The 17,703-nt window shown below is 43.8% G+C and overlaps 1 protein-coding gene across 1 annotated transcript in view; it reads right to left on the reverse strand.

Annotated features, from left to right (window-relative positions):
• LOC134981320 (uncharacterized) overlaps positions 1-17,703 on the reverse strand; it is a 116,802-nt gene that overhangs the window by 28,948 nt on the left and 70,151 nt on the right. The window contains exons 6-9 of the mRNA XM_063948663.1: positions 7,924-8,019; positions 7,191-7,250; positions 5,107-5,186; positions 4,404-4,466 (exon numbers count right to left, since the gene is read on the reverse strand). Coding sequence (XP_063804733.1) covers positions 4,404-4,466; positions 5,107-5,186; positions 7,191-7,250; positions 7,924-8,019 — 299 coding nt within the window. The remainder of the gene's footprint in view (positions 1-4,403; positions 4,467-5,106; positions 5,187-7,190; positions 7,251-7,923; positions 8,020-17,703) is intronic.

A 17,703-nucleotide genomic window follows, 5' to 3' on the forward strand; every position in this document is an offset into this window, starting at 1 on the left:
GCGCGCCAGCACAGAGACGCTCTGAATGGGAGCATCTCTGTGCTCTTCAGGCGTGACTAGGCGGACGGATCGCCTAGTCACGTGGGAGTGCACGCCTGCGACTAGGCAGCAAAGATAACAGAGGCTCCATCTCTGCTGGGCACACCACTACATACATTACCGTGGGCAGTGCTGCCCGCATTCTCTGCCCCCTCCCAGCTCACTCATCCACCTCCGGCTGCAACTCAAGCTCTGCAGCCCTCCCTCTCTCGTCCCCAGGCAGCTCGGCGCTGACACTGTAGACAGTGCTGTATTATTTAAGCCAGCCGCAGCATGTGTGATTGCGCTGGGCTGTCTTAAAACGTAATTGCCTGTTCGGTGATTTGACAGCTGCCGGCAGGTATCTGGGTGAAGCCCCCCTCCACCTCCTCCTCCTCCTCCTCTCCCATTCACTGTCATACCCTCTCGATAGTCATCCAGCCCTCCTCCTCCCTCTTTGCTTTAGTTCCCCACTCACTAGACCTGTCAGGGAGCGCAGGCGGCTTTTGTGTGAGGAGGGGGAACTGGAAGAAGCGGGTTGACCCAGATACACCAAGATCGAAATGCACCAGTTAGCGGTAGCTGGAAACTCGGGATATTACATCACACACCCGGCGCCCTTCCTCCTTACAGTCACCGTTGGGTTTCTGCTGGTATAAGCAGAAGGTGATGCTGCCGCAGCCTCAGGTGTAGCGGGGTGGAGGGGTGTGTGCAGATGGCAGATGCTGGTAGCTCCTCATTGCTTTGAGATGATCATAGAGCCATAGATTACTTTTGTCTGAGGAGCTAACAGTCTAAGGTGGGAGGGGAGAGGGAGAGAGAGAGGAGGAGCAGATAGGCTGTTGTAACCAGGGCCATTACTAGGTGTGGGCGGATGGTGCTTAGCACACACCGCATCTGAACTATGGGCGCACCATCCGCATCCACCTGCTATGTTCCGGAATGCAGAATACAGACACGCACTTACTGCGATTCTGTGCCTTGCCGCCTCCTCAACTGTTAAGTATACCAGACTCCTTAACACAGCAGCGGGGTCGTGTTACCGCCTCCAGAACCGTCAAACTCATCATTGGCACCCGGTTACTAGCAGCTACCTTCTGACCTGTCAAGTGCGATACTGTCACCCAGTTCCTGAACACAGTGGCGGGGACATGGAAGTGGTCAGGCAACCTACTACACGCTACATGCACTCTCTCCCTACTTCCTCTCTCCCACATCCACGCTTTTTAGAGATGTGATAACACTATTATGAGAGAATGGTCTGGGTAACCACCACTTGAATGAAGGGTCACTTTTGTCTAATGTATTAACTCACGCAAACACATTATTCCTGATCACGTTATCATTTAAAAGCAAACTACACACACACATCTCTTCATTTAATGATATGGACACCTCACTATTTATTATAGAGGTCACAAGTTTGTGGATAAAGCTCAATATGTTAAGTGCTTAATTTAGCTGCATTTAAATATGCTAAACATGGATCATTCGGTAATGTATACAATGGAGATCTGCCTGCCGTTATGTGTAAAAGGGGGCTCTGCCTGCCGTAATGTGTAAAAGGGGGCTCTGCCTGCCGTAATGTGTAAAAGGGGGCTCTGCCTGCCGTAATGTGTAAAAGGGGGCTCTGCCTGCCGTAATGTGTAAAAGGGGGCTCTGCCTGCCGTAATGTGTAAAAGGGGGCTCTGCCTGCCGTAATGTGTAAAAGGGGGCTCTGCCTGCCGTAATGTGTAAAAGGGGGCTCTGCCTGCCGTAATGTGTAAAAGGGGGCTCTGCCTGCCGTAATGTGTAAAAGGGGGCTCTGCCTGCCGTAATGTGTAAAAGGGGGCTCTGCCTGCCGTAATGTGTAAAAGGGGACTCTGCCTGCCGTAATGTGTAAAAGGGGACTCTGCCTGCCGTAATGTGTAAAAGGGGACTCTGCCTGCCGTAATGTGTAAAAGGGGACTCTGCCTGCCGTAATGTGTAAAAGGGGACTCTACCTGCCGTAATGTGTAAAACGGGGACTCTACCTGTCGTAATGTGTAAAACGGGGACTCTACCTGTCGTAATGTGTAAAACGGGGACTCTACCTGTCGTAATGTGTAAAACGGGGACTCTACCTGTCGTAATGTGTAAAACGGGGACTCTACCTGCCGTAATGTGTAAAACGGGGACTCTACCTGCCGTAATGTGTAAAGGGCCCTCTATCTGGCGTAATTTGTGACAGAGGCTCTACCTGGCCTAATGTATGTTAGGGGCTCTACCTGGCATGTGTGACAGGGCTCTACCTGGTGTAATGTGTGTAACTGGCATACTGTTCCGTGTAATTTGAATAATGGAGACTGAATTTGTATTATCTTGTGGCCATGCCCATTCTCCATGAAGCCACACCCCTACGATGTGCACTGGCCCTATATTAAATATAAGAGGGGGCGGGGGGTGTCTTGCCGATGCTGTATCTTGCACACAGCACTAAAATGTCTAGTTACGGCACTGCTATAAGACATTGGGGGTCATTCCGAGTTGATCACTAGCTAGCTACTTTTTGCAGCCGTGCAAACGCATAGTCGTCACCCACGGGGTAGTGTATTTTCGCTTTGCAAGAGTGCGAACGCCTGTACATTTCGTACATTTTGTGCAAAACAAGACCAGCCCTGTAGTTACTTATCCTGTGCGATGATTGCTGCGACGAAGGTCCCAGAATTGACAACAGACACCCGCCCTGCAAACGCCTGGACACGCCTGCGTTTTTACAAACACTCCCAGAAAACGGTCAGTTGACACCCATAAACTCCCACTTCCTGTCAATCTCCTTGCAATCGGTTGTGCGAATGGAATCGTTGCTAGAAGCAGTGCAAAACAACGATGCTTTGTACCCATACGCAACGCATGCGGATTGTGGCTCATACGCATGCGTAGTTTTGCTGTTTTTTAAAATGATTGCTACGCAGCGAACAACAGCAGCTAGCGATAAACTCGGAATGAGGGCATTTATAATGAGGCAATATCGGTGCTTGCTGAAATAATTCTAGGGATGTGAGTATAATGAGGCGATGATGTGAAATTCTGAGGCTGATGTTCACCGCATCAGTTTTGACAAACCATATTCTATTAGCTGTGGACATTTTTGGTGTGCATGCTAACTTTTTATTTTTTTGTCAACAGAAAATTAGACTTACCTATTTTCACCAAGCCACATACCTTAAAGCAGGTGTCAAACACAAGGCCCGCGGGCCAAATCCGGCCCGCCAGACCTCGTCTGATGGCCCGCGGACTCACATTTCAAACATGGGTGGGTCCGTGGGACGCGCTTTGCTGCAGCCAATCCCTAGCCTGCCAGATTGATTGATGGCTCTGTGGCCCGGCTGCAAACTTTAAAAATAGGAGGTGGAGCCTTGCCAGTGCGGACTTGATGGCGCAGCTCTCCTCGATTTGGTGAGTTGTGCTTCGGACAGTGGATAACCTGCGGCTGGAGGAGGGTGTTGGGGTCTGAGAGCTGCCAGTGTTCCGCAGCCGGGGATCGGGGCTGGGTACTCCGTGATCCCGCGGCCAGCTCCGGGTGGTGATGCTGCTTTAGCTCTGAGCTGTTACAATCAGCGGTGACAGGGGGGCTGACTGTTCCCGCGGTGGGGGCTGGTTCAGGTCCCCGAGCTTCCGGCATTACAATGAGTCTCACTGACTCATTTAATGCCGCCACCAACGCTGCGCCTGTCTGCCCACCACCAGTGCCCCGGAGCCCTGTGCATTAAGACAGTCACTGCACAGTCAGTGACTCGGGTCCCGACTCCCGGCCGGAGGGGGAGAAGGAGATGCTCTGCTTTCAGCTCCTCCACCATAGACTCAAATGCTGCATGTGCCCGACTTGTTTAACTATTCCAAGTCCCTCTCTCTATTGCTGTTCACACGGACACCTGGCTGTTACACCCCGGTCCTGATTGTCACCAGCGCCAAAAGTTCATGGGAGGGATGCATAGAGTCACTGGCAGCCATCTCCATGCACAGTGACAGCCCCTGATTGTAAGCACTACTGATGCCAGGCAGGAAAATGCAATACTATTGTTGTACAAGTGGAAAGTGCTGCTCCTCCTCTCTCTCGCTCCTCTGCCCCCCCTCTCTCTTCATGTAATTTATGATAATAAAGAGTGGACACATAGACCTACAGATACAACCGGCCCTTTGATGGGGACCAAACTGCTGATGCGGCCCCCGATGAATTTGAGTTTGACACCCCTGCCTTAAAGCATTTCCTCCATACTACACAATCTTTTACTTGACACACTAGCAATCCCCTACCAGTTAGTCAAATTACCTCCCCCTCTTCCTCCCCGAAAATACAATTTGTAAACTACTGTACATGATGGAGTACAATTTACGTTGATTGAGGGTTATAATATATAACTTACCTTTAATTGAGATTGTACCTCTTCTCGTTGCTCATCATCATCTTCACACTTATAGTACTTTATCTGCAATCAGTATTAAAAGTGTTCAGTGCATTTCACCCCGACTGTATTATACTAACACAGCGGCACTTGGCTGACAATGTCTGTGTGTAATGTACAGCAGAAAAATTTTAAAAAAAAATATCAGGGATAAAACCACCACTATGAAAGAAATGGAACATTCACATCCAGCAATAAAGAAATGAAATAGTAAAAGCATACTTGCCTACCCTCCCGGAATGGCCGGGAGGCTCCCGAAAAACGGGTGACCCTCCCTGCCCCCCGGAAGAGCAGGCAAGTCTCCCGATTTACAGGGGTCACCCCCTGCACGCCGCCCACTTAACAAGGAAAGTGGGCAGTCCGGGCAGGCGATGACGCGTTTCTTGTTGAATCGCGTAATCGCAACCACGCCCCCCTGCTGTGTAATGCCGGTAATCGCAGCATTACACAGTGGGGGGCGTGGCTTAAATGATGCGTTCCAGAAGCCACGCCTGTTCAGCCTCCGGCACGCCCCCATTCCGCCTCCGGCCCGCCCCCCTGTCGCATCACCTGACTGCCAGCCCCCCCTGCTGAGCCGACGGGCTGCTCTCTCCCGGAGAGAGCAGCCCAGAAGTCGGCAACTATGAGTAAAAGGTATATTATAAAATAAAAACATCCTGCTTACCTGGCTTCTGTTAGGAATAGTGATTCCATTTAAATAATTTTGTTTTATGGTTATCTGTTCATTCACAGCTGAATCGGATTCTAAGAAAAGAAAATACAGTAACATTAATAAGAGACAGGGGGACATATTTACTAACGTGCAGGTTTAAAGTAGTGAATATGTTGCCCATAGCAACCAGCCAGATTCTATTTATTTATCTAGCATTTTCTAGAGGATAATAGGTAGAATCTCATTGGTTGCTATGGGCAACATTTCCACTTCTGTAAACCCGCACTTAAGTAAACATACCCCCCTGGGGATCTACTCCATTTTCAATTGACTGAAAACATAAAAATTTGAAGCGATGGAATGGACTAGCAGGAAATATTTTATTTCTATCCACTTCAGGTTTCTCAGTTAGTTACTAAGAAAATAAATATATCCACTGAATTGCATGCGACTGGAAGCCCGGTGTAAACACTGAGGTCTGTTCCAACACTAGTCATGCCCACCCACTTATATCTGCTCCGTTACTAGCAGTGACGTGCGGTGGGGTGAGGCAGAGTCCTTCTTGTTATACTATCGTTCGAGATAGAGTTTTGACTGTATAAAGAATATGAAATATAAAAGAATGTGTGTGAAATATCTTTTGTATTATTCTAATATTTTTTATAGCCAAAACTGTGGAGTAAAAAGTCTATGGTAGGTGAGGCAGTGCCTCACCTGTCTTTCTTTTCCGCACATCTCTGATCAAAACTCAGTAAATTTCTAGGAGTTTATACTGCTACACCTGTGTATAATGCCCAGATGCTCCCTTTGGCTCATACATTGGCTGCAGCCAGTGCCTCCTGAGCCATTTAGCTCACCACACGTCTCTGGTTACTAGTCATGCCCACCCACTGAGATCTGCTCCGTAAACTAGTCATGCCCACCCACTGAGATCTGCTCTGTAACTAGTCATGCCCACCCACTGAGATCTGCTCTGTAACTAGTCATGCCCACCCACTGAGATCTGCTCCGTTACTAGTCACGCACACCCACTGAGATCTGCTCCGTTACTAGTCATGCCCACCCACTGAGATCTGCTGTTACTAGTCATGCCCACCCACAGAAATCAGCTCCGTTACTAGTCACACCCACCAACAGAAATCAGCTCCGTTACTAGTCACGCCCACCCACTTAGATTTGCTCCGTTACTAGTCATGCCCACCCACTGAGATCTGCTCCATTACTAGTCACACCCACAGAAATCAGCTCTGTTACTAGTCACACCCAACCACAGAAATCAGCTCCGTTACTAGTCATACCCACCAACCTAGATTTGATTTATTAATAGTCACACCCACCCACTGAGATCCACTCTGTTAGTAAAGGCATGCCCACCCACTGAGATCTGCTCCATTGTAATAGTCACGCCCACTCACTGAGATCTGCTCCATTACTAAAGTCATGAGATCCGCTTTTCTACCCTTAATAACTACTGTATCCTATTTCTGTAGTTTGGCTCTTGTCCGTAAGCTAGAAATATTGTACATTTTGGGGATATTAAAAGATTACTACTGCTCATTGTGAATGTTGGTTATGTGCCTCAGAGATCCACTGAGATCCGCTTTTCTACCCTTAATAACTACTGTATCCTATTTCTGTAGTTTGGCTCTTGTCCGTAAGATAGAAATATTGTACATTTTGGGGATATTAAAAGATTACTACTGCTCATTGTGAATGTTGGTTATGTGCCTCAGGATTTTATTGGTGTTATTATGGAGCATATCACCGGTTTAGTTTATGTGATGGGGATTGTGATGAGCAGAGAAAAAATATATATAATCTTTTAATAATGCCCCCATAATAGTTAACAGCTTAACTTACTCCTTCATTTCTTCATCAGTTACAAGAAAAACACACACAAGTGATTTTACAGAAGAATATCATAAATATAGCTTCTAACAGAGGAGCTTTTATAACATGCCAGCAGGATTTCTTCCCTCATCAACATAAAAGAAAATAATCTGGCACCCTCAGCGCCCACCGGGCCTTAGGCACTGGTCTAATGGATGATCTGCTTCTGCCTCCTGTCCACTGTCTTCCCACTGAGGATGCCCTACCTGTTTCCTGAGTAGGATGTTTCAAGTTACTCTTGGCTGTCCATGTTTTCTTCTTGCAAACTGTCAATAACAACACATTATATTTAAGAACCTTAATCACCAAATACACATTGGTGATAAACATATGAGCAACGGGCAGATTAATCAAATATTCTTACGAGGACAAGTGAAGTTGGCCATTGCAACTGATCAACTTCTAGCTATCATTCATGTAGTACATTTTATAAAATTATAACTATGAAGCTAGTTATGGGCAACATCTCTATTGGACCTTTTTAGATGCTTTGATAATCTCTCCCCAACTGAGAAGAGCAATGGGGACATTTTTCACCAGAATGTGACCTTGACAGCAGTGGGACCCTTGTTTACAAAGTCATGTGTCCACTTGACCACCCACTTCCATCGCTACAGGGTAATATACCTAGAGTCATATAATACTTAGTATTTTGTTGTGCGAGTCCCTATCTGTTGGTTGCTGCCTCTGTACTGTATATAAATAACTTACTGTACATTATATAAAATGGCAGAGGACAGTATCTAAGAGGTCCGGTAGCATTTGGGATTCTACTCACCCGAGGTGGGCTAAAAGGCATATTTATTGTTGTGATTAGAAGCCAATGAACAAATGTGTGAGGTTTAGTGTCCCCCTCTCCTTAGTTCTGTATAATTCATATACAGGCATTAAAAAAAGGTAATGATGCTTCTGTATATAATAAATTAGTACAAATTATACCTTTTCCAATTTTCCCCCGAAACAGCCATGCTGGGATGATAAGTAGTAGCAGCAGCAAAAAGAACAAATAATTGAGATTTTGATTCTGAGCATTATCTGTAATAAGTAGAGAACAGAGAGAAACATTTAATATTACAAAATGTACAGTATATTATAATCCATACTCAATTGACAAAAAGTTCTTTAGTATTGCTCTACACATAGCTTTTCGGTGAAATGCATAAGGCTGCAGAATAACACGCCACTTTCTTGAGAAGCAAGCGTTAACACAATCCAATGTGAGGAGGAAGTACTTACTGTATGGGCAAATTTATCACAACCTATATTTTTAATGCTGATGTGATTAAGATTCCGATGCTTGTCCTGTGGATACTCTGCCCGTTTGGTGGAAACACTGCCTGCCTGAAAAGCCTGGTCTACCTGTCTTGTCTGTACCCTTGCCTGTCTTGTTAACCCCCTGGTTACTCCTCAGTGTAATATCCTGCACTCAGCCTGCAAGTGGATTCCAGCTGCACAGTGCTCCATACCATCTCACTGTGTACCATCTGCAACAGCTGAGGTCCTGACCCTGACTGCCCTTTTCCTACATTCCTCAGTTATCCATATCTTGTGTATTTCTCCAGCCTCCTATCCTGTGGTCTCCAGCCAATTGTGTCAGCCCCTACTGCCGAAGGTATAAGACCTGACGGCATCCTAAGTGTGTTCACTAAGGGAACAACAGGCAACTGTTCTAGGTGGAAGACCCTCGCAGTGGCTCTAGTGGTTTTACGCTATTTTAATGGAGTCCAAAAACAATAATTAAAACATTAAGAGGCCTGATTCAGAGGTTGAGGCAGTGCCGATATTTGCGCAGTTATGCAATGTTCTTTGTACTGCGCATGCATCTGAGTTGTACTGTGCACGTGTCCCAATGATTACTGCAGTGGAGGACGCAATGAGAATTTGTACGCAGAGAAAGACAATTTCTGTGGGTGTTCCTGGGAGGTAACAGGGTGGCTAAAAAAATGTGGGCATGCCACAGCCTGCCCTGCGTCCAAAGATGCTGTTGCAGTTGCACTGGTGGTCGTGTTCCAAAAGACATTCTGAGAAACATAGAATTTGACGGCAGATAAGAACCACTTGTTACGTCTAGTCTACCCTTTTTTTTTTAACCATATTTTTATCTCAAAACTTATTTGATCCTTATTTCTTTGTAAGGATATCCTCATGTCTATCCCATGCATGTTTAAATTGCTCTACTGTCTTAGCCTCTACCACCTCTGATGGGAGGCTATTCCACTTGTCCACTACCCTTTCTGTGAAGTGATTTTTCCTCAAATTTCTCCTGAAGCTCCCCCCCCCCCACCCCTCCAGTCTCAGTGCATGTCCTCGTGTCCTATTGCTTCTCTTCATTTGGAGATTGTTTCCCTCCTGGACTTTATTAAAACCCTTTAAATATTTGAAAGTTTCTATCATGTCCCCCTTTCCTTTCTCTGCTCCAAACTATACCTATTGAGATTTTTTTAGTCTTTCTGGGTAAGTTTTGCGATGTAGGCCATACACTATTTTAGTTGCCCTTCTTTGCACAGTCTCTAATGTATTAATATCCTTTTGAAGATATGGCCTCTAGAATTGAACACAGTATTCTAGATGAGGCCGTACCAAAGACCTATACAGTGGCATTATTACTTCTTTCTTTCTGCTGCTGATTCCTCTCCCAATGCAGCCAAGCATTTGACTAGCCTTCCTCATTGCTTTGTTACATTGCTTACCTGCCTTTAAGTCATCTGAAATAGTGACTCCTAGATCCCTTTCCTCCTCAGTAGTTTCCAGTATAGTGCCATTAATACTATATTTAGCCTTTGGATTTTTGAGACCAATGTGCATGATTTTGCATTTTTGGGCATTAAACTGTATTTGCCACACTCTTGACCATTCCTCTAGTCTACTTAGATCCCCAGTCATTTGTGTAACTCCACCTGGTGTGTCTACCCTGTTGCATACCTTTGTGTCATCTGCAAAAAGGCATACTTTCCCTTTAATGCCATTTGCAATGTCACCAATAAAGATATTAAAAAGCACTGGTCCAAGTACAGATCCCTGGGGTACTCCACTGGTAACATTTCCCTCCTGTGAATGCACTCCATTTACCACAACTCTGTTTTCTATCCTGCAACCAAGATCTTATCCAATCAATAATCCTAGTATCCAATCCCCAGCTTCCAAGTTTATTTAGCAGTCTGCGATGTGGAACAGTGTCAAAAGCTTTACTAAAGTCTAGATGAGCTATATCCACGGCTCCGCCTTTATCCATCACTTTAGTCACACAGTCAAAAAAGTCAATAAGATTTGTTTGACATGATCTCCCCCCAGTGAATCCATGCTGTTTGGGATCGTGTAAATTGCTGGATTTGAGATAATCTACAACTCTTTCTTTTAAGAGTGTTTCCATCAATTTCCCTACTATTGATGTAAGACTCACTGGTCTGTAGTTGTTTGCCTTTTCCTTGCTTCCACTTGTGTGTAGTGGGACTACGTTCGCTCTTTTCTAGTCCTCTGGAATTACTCCTGTAGCGAATGAGTGGTTGAATAATTCTGTCAATGATGCTACCAGCACCTCTAAATTATTTTAGTATCCTTGGATGTATCCCATCTGATTTGTTCACTTTCAGCTTTGAGAGTTCTGTTAGGACCTTCTCCTCTGTAAATGTACTTTTTAATTTTCCTGAATATCCCTGCAACTTAACTGTGGCCCCTTCCCCTCTTTCAGTAGTGAATACTGAGCAAAAATAATTAAGATGATCTGCTATTACATTGTCTCCCTCAACAAGACTCCCAGTCTCCGTCTTTAGTTTTATAATTCCGCCATTTGTTTTTCTCCTTTCGCTTATATACATAAAAAAAGTTTTGCCTCCTTTACCCACTGACTGGGCCATTTTCTCCTCAGCTTGTGCCTTTGCACATCTGATTACCTTCTTAGTCTCCTTCTGTCTAACAAGATATATCTCTTTGTCTTCATTATTTTGTGTCTGCTTATATTTCCTAAAAGCCATCTTTTTTGTTTTCACAATATTTGCTACTTCTTTCGCAAACCACACTGGCTTCCTTTTCCTTGTGTTTTTCCTAACACTTTTGATACAAAGGTCTGTTGCCTTTAATATTGCACTATTTAATGTTTCCCACCTCTCCTGTACTGCTTCCAAGTTCCTCCATTCTGCCAAAGAATCGCTTACACATTTTCCCATCCCTACATAATCAGCCTTCCTAAAATCCAACACCTTTGTTTTTGTACGGGATGAGTAAGTCTCTGTCTGCATGCTGAACCATACTGCTTGAAGATCACTGGATCCCAGGTTTTCACCCACTTTTACGTCCGATATTCTGTCTCCATTTGTAAGTATTAAGTCTAATATTGCGTCTTTCCGAGTGGGCTCCCTCACCAATTAGTGGAGGGATGCTCCCTGAAGGAAATTTAAAATGTCTCTACTTTTAGTGGAACTAGCAACAGACACCTCCCAGTTTACATCAGGAAGATTAAAGTCTCCCATGTTTATTACCTCTCCTTTTAATGCCATTTTAGTTATGTCCTGCAATAGGTTCTTGTCCAGTTCTTCCTGTCCTGGTGGCCTGTATATCACGCCAATACGAATAATCGACTTCTCCCCTGTTTCTCTGGTCACCCAAAGGGCCTCAGTTTTTTCTTCAATACTTTGTATTAAGGTAGTATTTATGTTTTGTTTTGTTTTTTCACATACATTGCTACCCCTTCTCCGATTTTTCCCATTCTGTCCTTCCTAAATAAAGTATATGCCGGTATAGCTATGTCCCAGTCATGATTTTCATTTACAATTACTCTAATTGCTACAATATCTAGATCATCCCTCGTCATTATTGCAGTTAGTTCTGAGATTTTATTTCCTAAGCTCCTAGCATTTGCACACATAGCTTTTAGAGTTTTGTTTGTGCTTTTCCTGCTCCTAGCTATGTTCTTCTGTCTGCCTATGTTTATTTGGCTTTGATCCCAATAATCTTCTGTTGCTGTGGATATGCTTCCTATTCCCTTTGGATAAGGACATTGTGCAATAAGGAAGTATTGCCAGTACACAGAGGGGAAGACAGAATTCATTGCATCAGAAACTTCAATGTTTGGCTAAGGACATGGTGCAATGAGGAGAGATTTGGATTTATAGGCCATAGTCACACCATCTGGCAAGATAGGAGCTTATACAAAAGTGACGCCCTGCACCCATCTTCAAGGGGAACGAGAATACTAACTGAACAGTTTGGATGCTTCATCAAGAACTATTTAAACTAACAGAGGGGGACAGTGAACCAAATAGGAATAAAGCAATCTGCTCCCCCAACACAGAGGTATTGTCTCTGCAGGCAAAGGCTGGTGTGACTATGGCCTATGAATCCAAATCTCTCCTCATTGCACCATGTCCTTAACCAAACACTGAAGTTTCTGACGCGAGGAGTTCTGTCTTCCCCTCTGTGAACTGGCAATACTTCTGAAAATGTTACAGTGGTTGCCACCTGCTTCAGAGAAGTCCCTAACTTCCTAAATGCATATTTTATGGCCATGGGTTGAGCATTAGCCAGGTCATTTGTCCCTAGGTGGACAATAACATCCACCTGAGCATCCATAGGGCTGACCAGCACCTTGACATCCACCTGAGCATCCATAGGGCTGTTCTAATGTCTAATGGTGCATCTGATGCTGCTACGCAAAGAGGCAGATTAGAAACACGTGCGTGTAAGAAAGAAATAAGTACAAGTTATAATCTCAGAATTTAGTAATAGCCACTGGATTTAATATTCCTCATTAATCAAAGGTGGTCTGTTATCTTATTAACCAAGAAAAAACAGCAAATATACCAGACATACAATAAATAAATAAAACAAATAAGAATAATAATTTTGAAATTTACTACACTTCCAAAAATGCTGTTTCTAATAAAGGATAAATCAGACATTTTTGTAAAATTTGATATAGAGAAAATTAATAATAGTATTGATTCTCATTAACTGAAGGAACGCATTTGGGTGACTGTTAAGGCCCCAATACACCAAACGACCAATCCATACATAAGCAATTGCAAAAAAATTCAAGATTCCCCAATGCACCAATATGCACCCATACATTACAGATGTATTTCAGTGATTTGGAGATTTTTTTCATCCAAAGATTGGATCTCCAAATCTTGGAAGTGCTCATACATCACCTCAATGGATAGTAATTTTATTAAACACATGTAGAAAATGTTAATAATGGACTGTACTATAAGATGAACTTGGAGAGATATATACAATTCTGATTGGGTACACACTGCACCCTTCTCATTTTTGTGATCGCCATATAATATAGTGAGCACAATAATGACCACTATATAATACAGAGAGCATGTGTATGAATGCCATATAATACAGAAAGCAAGTTTATGACCACCATATAATACAGAGAGCACAAGAATGAAAGCCATAAAATAGAGAGAGCACATTTATGACCGCCATGTAATACAGAGAACACATGAATGAATGCCATATAATACAGAGAGCATGTGCATGAACGCCATATAATACAGACAGCACATTTATTACCACCAAAAGATTAAAGAAGGAGAGTATAGGCCATTTAAAGGACAAGCTGGGAGTCTTAATCAATAACGATAATGACATAGCAGACAAATTAAATTAGTTTTTCTCATCGGTCTTCACAAGAGAGGACCAGGTGCGGGGATTAACACACAATCACAACAAAGATAATGTCCCACTGCTAAGTGCTTATTTAAGTGAGGCGGTAGTCTGTGACCGATTAAAAAAAGATTAATAAGTCACCTGGTCCTGACGGAATTCACCCAAGGGTTCTCATGGAGCTACACTCCAAACTAGCAAGACCACTATTTTTGATCTTCAATGACTCACTTACATCAGGCATGGTTCCCAAAGTCTGGCGTATAGCGGAAGTAGTGACGATATTCCAAAAGGGAAGTAAAGCTAGACCAGGTAATTATAGACCAGTTAGTCTTACATCTATAGTGGGGAAAGTACTGGAAGGTATTCTAAGGGATAGTATACAGAAGTTCCTTGAAGCCAATAAGGTTATTAATAGGAACCAACATGGATTTGTGAAGGATAGATCATGTCAAACAAACTTAGTAGGCTTTTATGAAACCGTTACTGCGAACCTTGATCAGTGTAAGGAGGTGGATGTAATCTTTTTAGACTTTGCTAAAGCTTTTGACACAATACCGCACATGAGACTTATCTATAAGTTAAAAGAACTAGGGCTAGGGAGCACAATATGCACTTGGGTCAGAAATTGGTTAGATAATAGGGAGCAGTGCGTTGTGGTAAATGGAACGTTTTCAAATTGGACTGAAGTACTAAGTGGTGTGCCACAAGGGTCTGTACTTGGACCACTAATGTTCAACATTTTCATTAACGATCTAGCAGTAGATCTAGAGAGCATTGTGTCAATTTTTGGAGACGATGCCAAATTGTGTAAGGTTATAAATATGGAGGGAGATGCTGAGTCTCTTCAGAACGACTTAGTTAAACTGGAAGCATGGGGAGCAAAATGGAAAATGAGCTTCAATACAGACAAGTGTAAGGTAATACACTTTGGTATTAAGAACAGAAATAACACCTACATACTAAAGGGGGTAAAATTAGGGGATTCTGTACTGGAAATAAAACTTAGGTGTTCACATAGATAGCAAAGCAGCAGTACCAAAAGTAGTATTACAGCAAAGAAGGCTAACAAGGTATTCGCATGTATAAAGCGGGGAATTGATGCAAGGGATGAGTGTGTTATACTCCCATTATATAAATCCCTAGTGAGGCCTCATCGTGAATACTGTGCACAATTTTGGGCGCCATACTACAAAAAGGATATCTTGGAACTAGAAAAGGTTCAGAGGCGGGCGACCAAACTGATTAAGGGGATGGAGACGCTGGAATATGAGGAAAGGCTTGCAAGGCTATGCATGTTTACACTGGAAAAGAGGAGACTAAGGGGGTAATTCAGAGTTGATCACTGCAGCAAATTAGTTAGCAGTTGGGAAAAATCATGTGCACTGCAGGGGGGGCAGATATAACATGTGCAGAGAGAGTTAGATTTGGGTGGTGTGTGTCCAAACTGAAATCTGATTTGCAGTGTAAAAATAAAGCAGCCAGTATTTACCCTGCACAGAAACAATATAACCCACCCAAATCTAACTCTCTCTGCAAATGTTATATCTGCTCCACCTGTAGTGTACATGGTTTCGCCCAACTGCTAACAAATTTGCTGCTGTGATCAACTCTGAATTACCCCCTAAGAGGGGACATGACCCACATTTACAAATATATAAGGGGACAACACTCAGAGCTTTCGGGGGATCTGTTTTTGGTAAGATCAACACAGAGGACATGTGAACACCCGCTTAGGTTAGGAGGAGAGGAGATTTCGCACACAGAGGCAAAAAAAATTTTTCACAGTAAGGACAATACGTATATGGAATTCCCTGCCTGAGAGAGTTGTAATGGCAGACTCAGTCAACACCTTTAAGAATGGACCAGATAAATTCCTAATGGATAAGGATATACAGGGTTATGGTGCGTAGTCATGCACTATAGTTATAAAAGCGGAATAAGGAATAAACAACGGCTGTCATTAGCAACAGACAAAATCAGTCCTAAAAATAATACAGCATAGGAGACCACAAATAGGTTGAACTCGATGGACAAATTGTCTTTTCTCAACCTCAGAAACTAGGTAACTATATAAGGCCCTCATTCAGCATGGATCGCATTTGTAGAGCTGCTCGCAGGCAACTTTGCAAATGTGATCCATAGTAATGCAAATGATTTCAGTACCATCTGTATGCGGATGATACTCAAATCTACCTATCCTCCCCTGATTTGTCACCATCTGTATTGGGCCGTGTCACTGAATGTCTTTCTGCCATTTCAACTTGGATGACATCTCGCCACCTCAAACTTAATATTTCCACCGGCCAATAGTAGTTACCAACCTGATATCTCTATCACTGTTGAGAACTCGGCAATCATCCCTACCCCACAAACTCGCTGCCTAGGTGTCATTCTCGACTCTGAACTGTCCTTTGTTCCCCACATTCAATCTGTCTCAAGATCATGTTACATATATCTAAGAAACATATCCAAAATACGACCATATCTTACACAAGACACAGCAAAATCTCTAATCCATGCTCTCATTATCTCCCGTATTGATTATTGTAATAGTCTCCTGACCGGTCTTCCCAAACATAGGCTCTCACCACTACAATCAATTTTGAATGCATCTGCGAGGCTAATCTTCCTCGCTAGACGTTCATTGTCTGCAGATCCGCTCTGTCAGTCCCTCCATTGGTTACCGGTATTCTACGGTATTAAATATAAAATACTTTTACTGACATACAAGGCTATTAACCAAACTGCACCAACATACATCTCTTCACTCATCTCAAAATATCTCCCTACCTGACCTCTCCGCTCTGCACAAGATCTGCGTCTCTCATCCACACGCATTACTTGTTCACACTCAAAATTACAGGACTTTATCCGGGCTTCACCCACTCTGTGGAATGCCCTCCCACGCACAAAAAGACTTGCCTCTAGTCTCCAAACCTGTAAACATTCCCTGAAAACTCACCTCTTCAGACAAGCCTATCAAATTCCAGACCCACCCACATAACCTACAGTGCTGCCCTATCTAATTACATCCTCTCTCTACAGTATACATAACATCACATATCTTGTCTTTCTTTACTCTCACACCCTCCTGACACTTGGCCAACATTGCGGGGTGATCAGATCATACAACCCATTAAGAACCTAGCAATCTGGTGGACCATTATGCAATAGGTAGCATCTATCCTTGTGTATCAATGGCTATTTCCCTATAGATTGTAAGCTTGCGAGCAGGGCCTTCCCAGTTTTGTTCTATTACTGTTGATCTAGTTGTAACGCGCGACGGAATATGCTGCGCTATACAAGAAACTGTTAATAATAATAATAATAGTAGGACGTATTACACATCTCCTTGCTGCATTTGCAATCCCAACACTGCAAACGCGTTGCAGCCTGGGATCAACTGGGATTCCCCTCAGACTGCCAGCTCAGAAAACCTCATCTTACCCAGACTGGCCATCCCAGGGGGCCTTACGAGGCCAAGAAAACTGCGTCCGAGAAGCAGACCTTGGTCTCACCACTCCTGGACACCTCTGTCCCCGCCCCACTTCTAGAATGCCTCTGCCTGTCATTCAGGCAAAATTGAAAGAAGAATATGGTACGTTACTCCTCTCAGAACGTCTTAGCCGTGCCAGGTGTCTCGCACCATGTGTTGTAGAGACGCCCAGTGTATTAGAACACATCTGCACATCAATATAAAAGCAAGCCGTTCCTGACTTACTGTGTGACTGCATCTGCCAACATCCTACTGCATCACTGGTCTATTGGGTGAGCTCCTGCTGCTGGAGGAATTAAGTCATGTGGTTCTCCTAAGTAGTGGCGTGTGCAACTAGCACTAAATGAACAGCGGGGGGTTGCTAAAGGTGAAACATCTCTTGAGGGCTCCAGGAGTTTCACTCTAATAGAACTGGTGCTTCCCTTGACTTCAAGCAAGTCCAAGGCAGCTACGTTCCCAACTAGTTCTGAAGTCCTCCATGGCATCTTGCAAGTTCAAGGATCTTGCCTTTCATAACAGATCCATAGTAATGCAAATGCAGTAAGGGTGTTACACATCTCCTTGCTACATTTGCAATACCAGCGCTGCTAACGCGTTGCAGCCTAGGA

This window comes from Pseudophryne corroboree, chromosome 12 (assembly GCF_028390025.1).
Source record: "Pseudophryne corroboree isolate aPseCor3 chromosome 12, aPseCor3.hap2, whole genome shotgun sequence".
Lineage (NCBI taxonomy): Eukaryota > Metazoa > Chordata > Amphibia > Anura > Myobatrachidae > Pseudophryne > Pseudophryne corroboree.